Here is a 13,779-nt window from a genome sequence, read left to right as displayed (position 1 = left end):
CAACTGCATGAAAAAATAGTCCAACAGTTTAAGAACAATGTTTCTCAATCTTCAATTGCAAGCAATTGAGGGATTCCATCATCTACAGTCCATAATATAATCAGAAGATTCAGAGAATCTGGAGAACTTTCTACATGTAAGCGGCAAGGCCGAAAATCAACATTGAACGCCCATGACCTTCGATCGCTCAGGCAGCACTGCATTAAAACCAACATCACTGTGTAAAGCAGGTGTGCCCAAGTTCGGTCCTCGAGATGTACCTTCCTGACACTCTTAGTTGTCTCCCTGTTCCAACACACTTGAATCCAATGAAAGACTCATTAAAAGCCTGCTAATGAGTCTTTCATTGGATTCAGGTGTGTTGGAACAGGGAGACAACTAAGAGTGTCAGGAAGGTACATCTTGAGGACCGAACTTGGGCACCCCTGGTGTAAAGGATCTTACTGCGTGGGCTCAGGAACACTTCAGAAAACCATTGTCAGTTAACACAGTTCGTCGCTACATCTACAAGTGCAAGTTAAAACTCTACCATGCAAAGTGAAAGCCAAACATCAACAACATCCAGAAATGCTGCCGCTTTCTCTGGACCCGAGCTCATTTGAAATGGACAGACACAAAGTGGAAAAGTGTGCTGTGGTCTGATGAGTCCACATTTCATATTGTTTTTGGAAATCATGGATGTCGTGTCCTCTGGACAAAAGAGGAAAAAGACCATCCAGATTGTTACCAGTGCAAAGTTCAAAAGCCAGCATCTGTGATGGTATGGGCATGTGTTAGTGCCATGGCATGGACAACTTACACATCTGTGATGGCACCATCAATGCTGAAAGGTACATCCAGGTTTGGAGCAACACATACTGCCATGCAAGCAACGTCTTTTTCAGGGACGTCCCTGCTTATTTCAGCAAGACAATGCCAAGCCACATTCTGCACGTGTTACAACAGCGTGGCTTCATAGTAAAAGAGTGCGGGTACTAGACTGGCCTGCCTGCAGTCCAGATCTGTCGCCCATTGAAAATGTGTGGCGCATTATGAAGCACAAAATACGACAACGGAGACCCCGGACTGTTGAACAACTGAAGTCGTACATCAAGCAAGAATGGGAAAGAATTCGACCTACAAAGCTTCAACAATTAGTGTCCACAGTTCCCGAACGCTTATTGAGTGTTGTTAGAAGGAAAGGTGATGTAACACTGTGGTAAACATACCACTGTCCCAGCTTTTTTGAAACGTGTTGCAGGCATCCATTTCAAAATGAGCAAATATTTGCACAAAAACAATAAAGTTTATCAGTTTGAACATTAAATATCTTGTCCTGTTCTGCTTGTGTGAAGTAAAGAACATCAGCTTGTGGAAGTGAGGTGGACACCACATTACTGTTATGGACTTGCATGGGAGCAGAGGCTGTGGAGACCTTCTGAGCTGTTCTGCTTAACTCAACAGCATGCCCGCTGCAATTACTTTTTGTCTTTTCATCATAAGTCAGTAGTCTAACTCCTGCAGCTTTCAACTCGTTTTCAGCCTTTAGTCTCTCTAACTCATGTTTTTGAGACTCAAGTTCCTTTATTTGACTTTCCTCTAAAAGTTTAAACTTTGTTTCTTTAATCTTTGTTTCATCTTTCTAATCCTTTTGTTTTTCCTCTTCCAATAACACTTCATACTCTGCTCTCTCTTGTGGCAGGTGTCGGCCAAATTTCAGGTGACGCGCACGAACATCTAAAGCCCCTTTCACACCGGGGGTGCTCCCGGTTGCTCCCAGTTGCGCCGTGCGTCATTATGACAACACCGCGTGGAAGCAACTCAGTGCCGAGATGATGCAGCTTGGCGCCACAACAGCGCGAGGGGTGCAAAGGAGGAAGCAAGTCGGGCGCCAAAAAATTAAACCTGTTTAATTTTTTGGCGTCCTGTGCTCGACGCAGAAAGGAAGTGGTTCCAGCGCAGGTCGGGGCAAAGAAGCGTAACTCGGGGCAAACAGGCATTAACCGGCGTGACTCGGAAGCCAGTTTATGATTCCTGCTGTGTTCCATTGTTCCTGCAGTATAAACTACGCAGGATTGTTTTTATACCATGTACTTAATGCAGTAAAAACTACACGCTGAAAAAAAAAAGACCACAGAAAAAAAATGCAGACTGATTGCCAGAAATATCCAGTAAAAAGTCCGGACATCTCTAGTCCACTCGTGGACGTTCATTCACACGCGCACATGTGAACAATTAAAAGAAAAAAAAAAGTCTGGCTGCATGCATTAGTTCCTTGTTCTCTGCTTAAACTCTCACATCACAGTTAAAAAAAAAGGACATAAGTCCTGAGACAGGACATGTCAACATCAAGTAGAACTCCAGACATCTTCACATTTGCTTGACTGTTCGTTCGCGCGCATCTCGCAGTCAAAGGAGGAAAGAAAAGAGAAAAAAAAATGTCTGCAGGCAGTTAGTTTCTTTCTCTCCTCAGACTCTCTCATCACAGTTAAAAAAGGACATAAGTCCAGGACATGTCAACATCAGGTACAACTCCGGACATCTCCACACTTGCTCAAGGATGGTTCGTGCACGCACATCTCGCGGTCAAGGGAGGAAGGATAAATTATAACAGAACTCAGAGCGCAGCCCTGCAGCTCAGCACAGGAACAAGTAGAAGAGAAGTCAGAGTGCACAGTCTGTCTGCAGCCAAACTGTGCACTCTGACTTCTCTGTGCAGAGAACCTGCAGGCTGCGTTCTCACCTCCTCTCTGCCCCCTGCTGCGCGCACCTGACACAGAAATTCCTGTGTCGTCATGACGCCACAGGAAGCAACTGGGAGCAGCCCCGGTGTGAAAGGGGCTTAACAACGCTTTTTTGGCACTTAGAAAAAGTGTGGCTATTCAAACTATTAGCATGACACCAGTCAGCAGATGATCACTGTCGAGCTGGATGTGAAATTTGTCAAAGTGCCCCCATGACTCTGGAATTGCCAAGTGCACATGTGTCGGGTCCCCCCACAACACATGTTTGTGTGTGTTTCGCGCGCTCCCCCAGACAAGTGTGTGTTTCGCACTTTCCCCCCAACACAAATGTGTATGTACCCCCCCCGCAGGGAGACACCTCTCATCTGATCACAGACTGGCATCGTGGTCTGTGCACTGACAGGACATCTCTGGTCCTGGGCGTCACAGCTGCAGAACACGTCCTGTGTTTTGATGAACACACCCATGTGTGTGTTTGCTGTCATCACGTGGAAATACATGAAAACATATCTCGCTTTTAAGACGGCTACAGAAACGGACTGTCAGTTCATGTGGACACAGCAGACGATTTCAATGTCACGTCAATCTGACAGGACACACATGTCAGGCCATGGGAGCTGTGACCGGCGCACCATGGGAAGCCAGCAGTGCGACAAATACGCCACTTTCAGTCATATATCAGCAGAAATCTGCCGTAACAAATGCCGTTTTGTCAGTTATCACTAGGGATGGGTATCGAGAACCGGTTCCTTTCGGGTATCGTTAAGAAATTATACAATCCACTGACATCAATAACCTTTTTACTTAACGATTCCCTTATCGGTCCTTCAAAGTGGCTGTTGTTTTTGGGGGCTACAGTACAATTTTAGAGAAAGAGACAAAAAGAACTTGATTAAAAACACAACAGAAAATATAAAACCAACTAACAATGAAAATAAATGAATACATATAGAAATAAATGTTTCCTATGAACACCTAGCGACTCTTACACCTTCACTTCATCGCTGTTTTATTTAAATTTGACAGTTTGTTTCAGTCAAACCATATTTTCAGTTTGTTAATTTCTTCAATGATTTCCTCCAGAACTACTATCTGCCAAGCTAGAAAACTGCTGCATCCTAGTAAGAGCAGAATACTGCTGGAATGAATTTGAATAAGGAAAGTTGGGTTTTTTCTCACTACATGGATGCTGCTTAAAAGAACAGAAGAAGCAGAAAATAAATATAAAACTTATAAAAACAAATGAACCAATATAATGAGGACTGCCAAAAAAGATTATTATCATGAATTGCTAAAAAAAACAGAAATGATACTAAGGGAATATAGAATATATTAAATGATATTATCAAAAAGGGAAAAAGATAAAAAAAAAATTATCCAAATTATTTTCTAGAAAATGATACAGGAATATAATATGGATGCTGTGGCTCATGGATTCAATGAATTCTTTGTTAATATTGGATCTGAACTGGCCAGTAAAATTCCTCTTACAAATGGAATTGGAAATAATGAAAATCCAATTATAAAAACTAATTTACACTCTATATTTTTGAGGGCTGTTGATGAAGCAAAAGTGGTTAATGTTGTGAGTAAATGTAAAAACAAAAAGTCAACTGATTGTGATGGAGTAGACATGATGATTGTGAAAAAGGTTATTGTTGAGATCACAAAACCATTAACATATATTTACAATCTGTCATTTCAAACTGACATATTCCCTTCAAGAATGAAAATAGCAAAGGTTATCCCTCTTTATAAAAGCAATAACAAACATAAGTTCACAAACTATCAGCCAATTTCTATTCTGCCTCAATTTGGCAAAATTTTAGAAAAATTATTTTGCATTAGGCTGGAATCTTTCATTGAAAAAAATAATATACTCTCAGAGAGTCAATATGGCTTCTGAGCCAAAAGATCAACCTTACTTGCTTTAATTGACACAATAGAGAATATAACAAATTCTCTAGATAATAAAAAATATGCAGTTGGGATATTTATCGATTTAAAAAAAGTGTTTGACACTATTGATCATCAAATTCTAATATATCAATTGCAGAGGTTTGGCATTAGAGGTGTGGCTTCACAATGGGTTGAAATCTATTTAAGAAACAGGCAACAGTTTGTGAAGCTGGGTGAGAATTGCTCCTCATGTCTGGACATTCCCTGCGGTGTCCCACAGGGGTCAGTATTGGGACCAAAATTTTTCATCTTGTACATCAATGATTTGTGTAGTGTATCTAAATTATTGAAGCTAGTGTTGTTTACAGATGACACAACTATATTTTTATCAGATGCTAATTTACAAAATTTATTGAAGAATGTTGCATCAGAAATGAAAAAATTACAAACTTGGTTTAAGAGGAACAAATTATCTCTTAATTTAAGCAAAACAACTATGATGATATTTGGTAATAAGAAGATAAATGTTGAAATAAAGGTTGTGTTAGATGGCTGCAATATAGAGCGGGTTAAAGAAACAAAGTTCTTAGGCGTACTGGTCGATGAGAGGCTTTCTTGGAAAGCACACATCAAATATGTGCAATCTAAACTCGCAAGAAGCATCGGAGTGTTAGCTAAAGCAAGATGTGTGCTTGACAAAAAATCATTACATCTATTGTATTGTTCATTGGTTTTACCCTATTTACACTCAACAAAAATATAAACGCAACACTTTTGGTTTTGTTCCCATTTTGTATGAGATGAACTCAAAGATCTAAAACTTTTTCCACATACACAATATCACCATTTCTCTCAAATATTGTTCACAAACCAGTCTAAATCTGTGATAGTGAGCACTTCTCCTTTGCTGAGATGATCCATCCCACCTCACAGGTGTGCCATATCAAGATGCTGATTAGACACCATGATTAGTGCACAGGTGTGCCTTAGACTGCCCACAATAAAAGGCCACTCTGAAAGGTGCAGTTTTATCACACAGCACAATGCCACAGATGTCGCAAGATTTGAGGGAGCGTGCAATTGGCATGCTGACAGCAGGAATGTCAACCAGAGCTGTTTCTCGTGTATTGAATGTTCATTTCTCTACCATAAGCCGTCTCCAAAGGCGTTTCAGAGAATTTGGCAGTACATCCAACCAGCCTCACAACCACAGACCACGTGTAACCACACCAGCCCAGGACCTCCACATCCAGCATGTTCACCTCCAAGATCGTCTGAGACCAACCACTCGGACAGCTGCTGGAACAACCGGTTTGCATAACCAAAGAATTTCTGCACAAACTGTCAGAAACCGTCTCAAGGAAGCTCATCTGCATGCTCGTCGTCTTCATCGGGGTCTCGACCTGACTCCAGTTCGACGTCGTAACCGACTTGAGTGGGCATATGCTCACATTCACTGGCGTTTGGCACATTGGAGAGGTGTTCTCTTCACGGATGAATCCCGGTTCACACTGTTCAGGGCAGATGGCAGACAGAGTGTGTGGCGTCGTGTGGGTGAGCGGTTTCTGATGTCAATGTTGTGGATCGAGTGGCCCATGGTGGCGGTGGGGTTATGGTATGGGCAGGCGTCTGTTATGGACGAAGAACACAGGTGCATTTTATTGATGGCATTTTGAATGCACAGAGATACCGTGACAAGATCCTGAGGCCCATTGTTTTGCCATACATCCAAGAACATCACCTCATGTTGCAGCAGGATAATGCACGGCTCCATGTTGCAAGGATCTGTACACAATTCTTGGAAGCTGAAAATGTCCCAGTTCTTGCATGGCCGGCATACTCACCGGACATGTCACCCATTGAGCATGTTTGGGATGCTCTGTACCGGCGTATACGACAGCGTGTACCAGTTCCTGCCAATATCCAGCAACTTTGCACAGCCACTGAAGAGGAGTGGACCAACATTCCACAGGCCACAATTGACAACCTGATCAACTCTATGCGAAGGAGATGTGTTGCACTGCATTAGGCAAATGGTGGTCACACCAGATACTGACTGGTATCCCCTCCAATAAAACAAAACTGCACCTTTCAGAGTGGCCTTTTATTGTGATCTGCACAGTTCTTAAGTAGTCTGGAGTTGATGCAGTCAGGGCTGCATGCTTTCCTCGCCTTGAGACTCCTTAGCTCCTTCCTCACCTGATCTTTTGTTATGGAGAGACTGGGGGGTGAGACTGGGGAGTGACTTCAGTTGAGTGAGGTCATTGGTGAAGTATGTGGAGTAGGGGATGGGGTAGTATGGTGTGGGGGAGTTACTGTTAACGTCAGGGGTGTCAGAGGTGTTAATATTGGGGGTGGGCAGCGTAGTCAGGCCCAGGCTCTGTTGGACTGGGGAGGGAGAAGTGGCATTGTCAAATCTGTTTCAGCTCATTTGCCCAATCCTGATTTCCAGATACTGAGCCCCTCCTGCTGAACCTAGCGTCGCCTAAGGTGGTTTTCAGACCCCTCCAGACTTTTCTCTGATGTTGCTTCCTGCAAGATGCTCTTCTAGTTTTCTCCTGTAGTGATCTTTGTCTCTCCTTATCCCCCTTTTCAGCTCATTCTGCACCTTTCTCAGTTCCTCCTTGTCCCCAGCTCTAAAAACCCTGTTCTTCATATTAAGCAGGGCCTTTAAGTCAGAGGTAACCCAGGGTTTATTGTGATGGAAACACCATACCTTCCTGGTAGACACAGTGTTTTCCACACAGAAATTAATATAGTCTGTGATGCAGGTAGTCAGGTTGTTGATGTCATCCTCATGAGGCTCACAAAGCACACCCCAGTCTGTGGTGTCAAAGCAGTTCCTTAGTGCCAAACTGGTCTCCTCAGACCAGTTCCTTACATAGTTTTTGGTGGGAGCTGTCTGTTCAGCAAAGGTATGTATGCAGGAGACAGATAGACCAGGTTGTGACCAGAACAATCCAGTGGGGGGAGGGGTAATGAGCTTAGTGTGCCTTAATAGAGAGGCTGTCAAGAATATGCCTGGCTCTTTGGAGTTCAGAAATGGCTGGGTCTTTTAAGATAAGATCCACGCCAGAACACCATGTGTCATAGTCCATCTCATGCTGTGGTTGAGGGGCTCTCCCAGAGAACACAGGCAGCCTGTGAGACAAACGGATGTTAATATTGTCACTCTTCATGACATGCTCCACAACATACCTCTGAATTTGCGGTGGGTTGAAATCAACAGAGGAGAGGTTTACTGAATGTCCCTCTGTGGTACCTGTAGCAGGACATGTTGCAGGTGGAGGCATGGAAGGAGCAGCAGTCATGCTGTGAATTTGTGCAGCAGGGACAGCAGCCATTTTGTGTTGTGCTGGCCATTTTATGTTCCAGTGAAGTGGAATGTTCATCTTTGGCGTCTTCTGTTTTTTTCAGGGTGCAGCTCAGTTCATTTATTGAAGCTTCATTTATTTGGATCATCAATGCTTGTAAAACAACAGTAAAGTCTTGACCAGACAATTTTGCTACTTGTTTTAAGTCAGCTAAATAAGTCTTAGTCTTTGAGCACCCAGTGCTAGTAGCGTAAACTTTTGACCGATTTTGAATGCAATATTCATTATCACTGGGCTTAAATGTATACCGCAGAATCGGACCAAATAATTCAAAAGCTGAATCAGTTTTAAACCAGCATATTGTGAAATTCAGAATCAGGTGAGTTTATGGCAAAGAATGCTCAATAGCACCATACTGAAGAAGGAAGTATTCAACTTCATCAACATCATATTTTGGAGCACCACTGACCAGCACTGCATTTGGTATTTTAATGACTCAAACAAGGCCATTTTAAAAAATTGGTGAGTCTAAATGCAACCATAGCTTATTACACTGCACGCAACCTCCTGGCTGGCTTGCCATGTTTTTCTATTTGACTCAGACTCACTTTTATTGTTACTCAACCCTTACAGGCAGAACAAAATGCAGTTTCTCCAGGTCTCCAGGTAGCAAGCATGGATAATACAGCCAGAGAAAATGGGTTTTATTTATTTGGTGCGTTGATAAGGGACCAGATCAGAAGATGTAAGGTTCGTCTCTGGGAGGTGTGTGGCAGTATAATGAATCAAAGGACACAGTATTTCTTTTTATGTGGCTGTTGCCTTATTATTGTGCAAAAGGTGATATTTACAGTATTTACAATTCTGCAGAAAATAAATTTCTCCAAGACATTGAGAAGTTCAGGGAGAAGAAAATATAGAAGAATGTCACCTGGGGTTTTACACAAGTTTAACCAGCATTTATGCAACCAAGCTGTTAAATAATCAAGTGCAATCAACTTGTTCTGATAATTATTTGTAGTTCACATTTCTCCCAAAACACAATCACAACAGTCCAAAAAAAAAAAACAACAGCAAAATCGCAATCAGCTTTTAAAGTCTGCCACTTCCGCAGTAAAGTGCAACATAAAAGTCCATGGCACTTAGTTTGTGCGTGAAAAGTTGCAGATAGTTCATAAGCGCAGCACGGTTTCTGTGCGGATAAAACTGGCACAAATGAGAGGGGGAGCGGTTGGCTGTTTGCTTCCTACCACACAATGGACTGATGTTTTGTAGATGTTGTTAAGGTTGTTGGTTCGGCCTGGCTTGCCATCATACCGGTACCCAAGGCACTTGGTCTGTATATAGACAGTGGAACCAAATATCACTTAAGTGTCCAAACATGGGGTCCAGAGGGTACCCAGTTTTGCCTCTCAGGTCTCAGAGAGAGTGATTAAATTAAACTTGTAATTCTTTTACTGAATCATTTAGTACTAACCATGCCCCTACAGTTTGATATGAATATCAACTACTTACTCCTAATAATTTTCAGGGTTTCCCAAGATGGAAAAGTGCTACTTTGTGACTTTTGACCCATCGTTAAGTGGCTTTTGCAGCAAAATTGACACTTAAAAATCATTGTTTTGTAATCAGTGTGATGTACTCAAGATGACAAATGCAAGTGTTAATTTGGTCATTTTTAAGTGGCCGATGCAACAAAATGGACACTTAAGAATGATGGATTCTTCACAAGACCACCATGAAATGGTAAATGGTAAATGGACTGCATTTACATAAATGGACTGCATTTATATAGTGCTTTTCCATCTGCATCAGATGCTCAAAGCGCTTTACAATTATGCCTCACATTCACCCCTATGTCAGGGTGCTTCCATGAAGATTGCTTTAGTGTTTATTTTAAAGATGTATTTAGCCATGACACTAATGTCAATTTTAGCTTCATTTTGAGCAGTGCCCCTATGAGTTGGCAGCATTTGCGACAGTTAAGAGTGACCATTCAGTGATCCCTGACCCTTGGCCTAATCATCCCAAACATCAAACCTTTTGTACTCGAGATGACAAATAAACCCTTCTGGGCATTTCTTGCTTGCCTGTAGTTAGTCAATGTATGTTGGAACTGGATTCATTCACTAAGTGAATGTGATGGACTGCATGTATGTTAATTCAATTCAATTTATTTTATTTATATAGCGCCAAATCACAACAAACCTTCCTCAAAGCACTTCACACAAGTAATGTCTAACCCTGGGGTGGGCAATTATTTTTTGCACAGAGCCAAATGAGAAACAGAAAATATTGTGGAGGGCCGGGCCAAAAGGTTAACTCAAGTCTGAACAATAATCATTTTACTCCTATATAAAAAGCAGTAAATAGCATTGTTTTGTCAAACTGTTAGAGGTTACCTTACAAAAATGAAATTTATTCAATCAAATTTTCCAATAGTGAACAAAACATTTCTGACTCTACATTTGTGATCATTTTCAGTTACATTGACTCCAAAATGCATTTTGAGTTTTAATATACTGTTGAAACTGAAACTTACTGTTGGAACAAGGAGGTTCTTAGCTTTTATTTTAAATTATTATTATAATATTAAAGACAAGTCACAATATTATTGTCACTGAACTGTGCAGAAAAAAGAGAAAGTGTCCCAGTACACTCGTTCTTTTCATGTTTTTGCATGTCTACGTTTGTATTTTCCACCACATTCCAGGTTCTTTTTTCCTTATTCAGTGAGAGAAATCTAGTTTCTGTTGATGTAACTGCTGCTGTAATTATTGTATGGCTTTTGCGTTACAATATAAAGCGCCTTGGGGCAACTGTTTGTTATGATTTGGCGCTATATAAATAAAATTGATTTGATTTGATCTTTAACAAGTGTATCAAAATCAGGCCGAATGTCTGAGGTGGAGATGTGATGCACAGCTGACAGATGATCATCAGTGAGAGAGGACCTGGACCTGGATTTGTTAAATGTCATCAAAATTCAGCATCCAGCTCTCTCTTTTTGGCATGAGCTTGACATTTTTGAGGAGTGGGAAACACTGATTGCATTAAATCATTTCCGAGAACATATATTTAAAAAAAGCAGGCTTCAAAATGAAAGAAATGTGGATTTAGTTCAGTCATAGAGGCCCGGTCACACGGCACATGACGACAGCTAAAACGAATCATCGGGAAAAGGTGGACAAATCGTTGTGCCTTTCCCATCACCAAAAAGCCTGAGCATCAAGAGCGTATGAGTGTGAAAAGAAAACGTTCACGATCACGGGCCCAAAAACGGGCATTAAACCAAACTGTCTCCGGCGCTGGATCCAAGGCCCCGTCCACCATCTCCGTCACTGTCCCCACAGATAGTCCCCATGGATCACGCAAACACGCTGTGCCACGCTGTGTGGCGTACATTATGCGATGGCAGTATGCATTACTTGATGGTGGCGTGACAGGCTGTGTGCCGTGCATTACGCAATGGCACCTTACCAGACTGTGTGGCGTGCATTACGCGATGGCGCTGTGCCAGGCTGTGCTGTGATCGTTTCGTGCCACGGTCTGCTATTATGCAATGGCACGGTGCTGGGCTGTGTGGCATACATTTTGCGATGGTGCCATGTGATCACTCCGTACCAGGCTCTGCTATACTCCGGAGGACATGCACATGCAGCCACAAATGGCTTGGGAGGTGGATGAAGGTCACACACAACACTAACTTGGTAGAATAGTAAATAGTTTATTATCTAATTTCCAGTATTTGCGGGCCGGTCCGAGTCAGCCCGCAGGCCGTAAAATGCCCAGGTGTGGTCTAACCTTACCAACCCCTAGAGGAAGCACTCAGGTGACATTGGTAAGGAAACACTCCCTCTGATGATTTGAGGAAGAAACCTCAAGCAGACCAGACTCTACCGGGTGACCCTCTGCTTGGGCCATGATACAGACACACTTGACAATATACAATGTCACACTTGTCTATGAGTTCACATCTGTAGATAATGAGGTAATCATTGGGAGTTGTGTACAGGCAGAACCTCAGTTCACAGAAAAAAAAAAAAAAAATCAATTCATGCTCCAGGGTTTGCTCTCTGATTCTCAACCATCTCTACCACACATTCATGCCTCAGTGTTGAATGTAAAACTCCTAATCTTTTCTTCCTGTGCATTTGTTGTGCTCTCTTTTCCACATCTATCTAAATTTCTTCATTTCTGTTTTCTTCGTTTCTTCTTTACTATCTTCACCTCTCTTTCCTGACCTTTCTTGGGATGGATTGGTAGGCTTCAATCCAATGTGGGAGGAGACTATGGTGTTCACTGTGCACATGCCAGAGGTGACCCTGGTCCGTTTTGTTGTGTGGGACCGTGACCCTATTGGTCAAGACTTCATTGGCCAGCGTACCTTAGCCTTCACCAGCATGATGCCAGGTAAGACATTATGATGTAACTGCTGCTGCAGAGAGCCAGGCCCTCCTGGGTCTTCCTTAGGTTAGGTTTCTCTTTCTCCATGTGCGTGCTTTGTTGTTGTTTTTTATATTTTCAGGTTCTTGTGATTACAGTCATTCCCAAATGAAACATTGTGACACACTTTGAAAAATCTGAAAATCGACTGTGGCCCACCCACACCTTTATTCACAGTTTTGATTGACACTGGAGACTAAGATTAAATATTTCCATCATTATGTTAAACAAGGTCAGCTAAATGAAGAATAACATCATTTGAGTCCCAGTCACCTTGTTTTATTACTTCTACTAGCTGAGTTCCCTGTTCTACACATGGGTAATGTTGAAGAATTTCAGCCATGTCATTGTGTATTTCTTGTCACTTTAGTTAAGGTGCATTGCATTGTGTGTATGTTGTCATCATTCATTTTCATACAGCAATTTGTGACATTCATGAGACTGAAGTGAATGATGATAAAAAGGTGACAGCATGTCATATTGCTGCAATGCTGTGGGTTATATAATGTTGTTATTGTCTCTTGTTATTGTCTATTGCAGATGTTTCCCAGCTCTATTACATTTCATCCATTTAGCATGTGGGCCTTTACAACCTAATGCCTCTCGCTTCTTGGGAGGCATATACGAGGTCTGTTAGAAAAGTATCCGACCTTTTTATTTTTTTCAAAAACTATATGGATTTGAATCATGTGCGCTTGCATCAGCCAAGCTTGAACCTTCGTGCGCATGCATGAGTTTTTTCACGCCTGTCGGTTGCGTCATTCGCCTGTGGGCAGACTTTGAGTGAGCACTGGTCCAGCCCCCTTGTCGGATTTTCATTGTCAGGGAAATGGCTGAGCGATTGGAGCAGCGCTGAATCAAATTTTTCCAGAAACTGAGAGACAGCCAGGTGGAAACCATTCGGAAGATTCAGACGGCTTTCGGTGAGGATACTCTGGGCGTCACACAGATTAAGGAGCATTACAACCAGATTAAAGACGGCCCACAGCCGTGAAGGGCCGAGCGGCCGTCGACAGGCTGAAACGACCAGATCATTTCCAAAGTGAACACTGTGTTGATCCGGGATGTTGTCTGACTACGGTAAGAAATTGCAGAAGAGGTGGACATCAGCACTTTTGCGGCACATTCCACTGTTACAGGAGATTTTGTAATGAAAGACGTGCGGAGGAATTCGCACATCGGGACGGAGCCGCAATGGCGCACAACAAAAAGCACGTCCGTGTTGGAAACCATTCGGAAGATTCAGAGGGCTTTCGGTGGTTTTTCAGTCGAGTGAGTATCCGAGAAATTGTGTAACAGCTGGGCATGTCACAACTTGTCCCGTGAGACTTCCAACACGGATGTGCTTTTGTTGTGCGCCATTGTGGCTCCGTCCCGACGCGCAGTTTCCTCCGCAC

The 13,779-nt window shown here is 42.5% G+C and overlaps 1 protein-coding gene across 1 annotated transcript in view; it reads left to right on the top strand.

The window, feature by feature from the left end:
- The window catches only part of LOC117513126 (1-phosphatidylinositol 4,5-bisphosphate phosphodiesterase eta-2-like), a 667,318-nt gene that overhangs the window by 543,298 nt on the left and 110,241 nt on the right, over nt 1–13,779 (top strand). Inside the window, exon 18 of the mRNA XM_034173461.1 lies at nt 12,203–12,349. Within this exon, the coding sequence (XP_034029352.1) occupies nt 12,203–12,349 (147 nt within the window). The remainder of the gene's footprint in view (nt 1–12,202; nt 12,350–13,779) is intronic.

Source organism: Thalassophryne amazonica, chromosome 6 (assembly GCF_902500255.1).
Source record: "Thalassophryne amazonica chromosome 6, fThaAma1.1, whole genome shotgun sequence".
Classification (NCBI taxonomy): Eukaryota; Metazoa; Chordata; class Actinopteri; order Batrachoidiformes; family Batrachoididae; genus Thalassophryne; species Thalassophryne amazonica.
The sequence above is the reverse complement of the archived record's forward strand: the minus strand, read 5'-3'. Positions and strand labels throughout refer to the sequence as shown.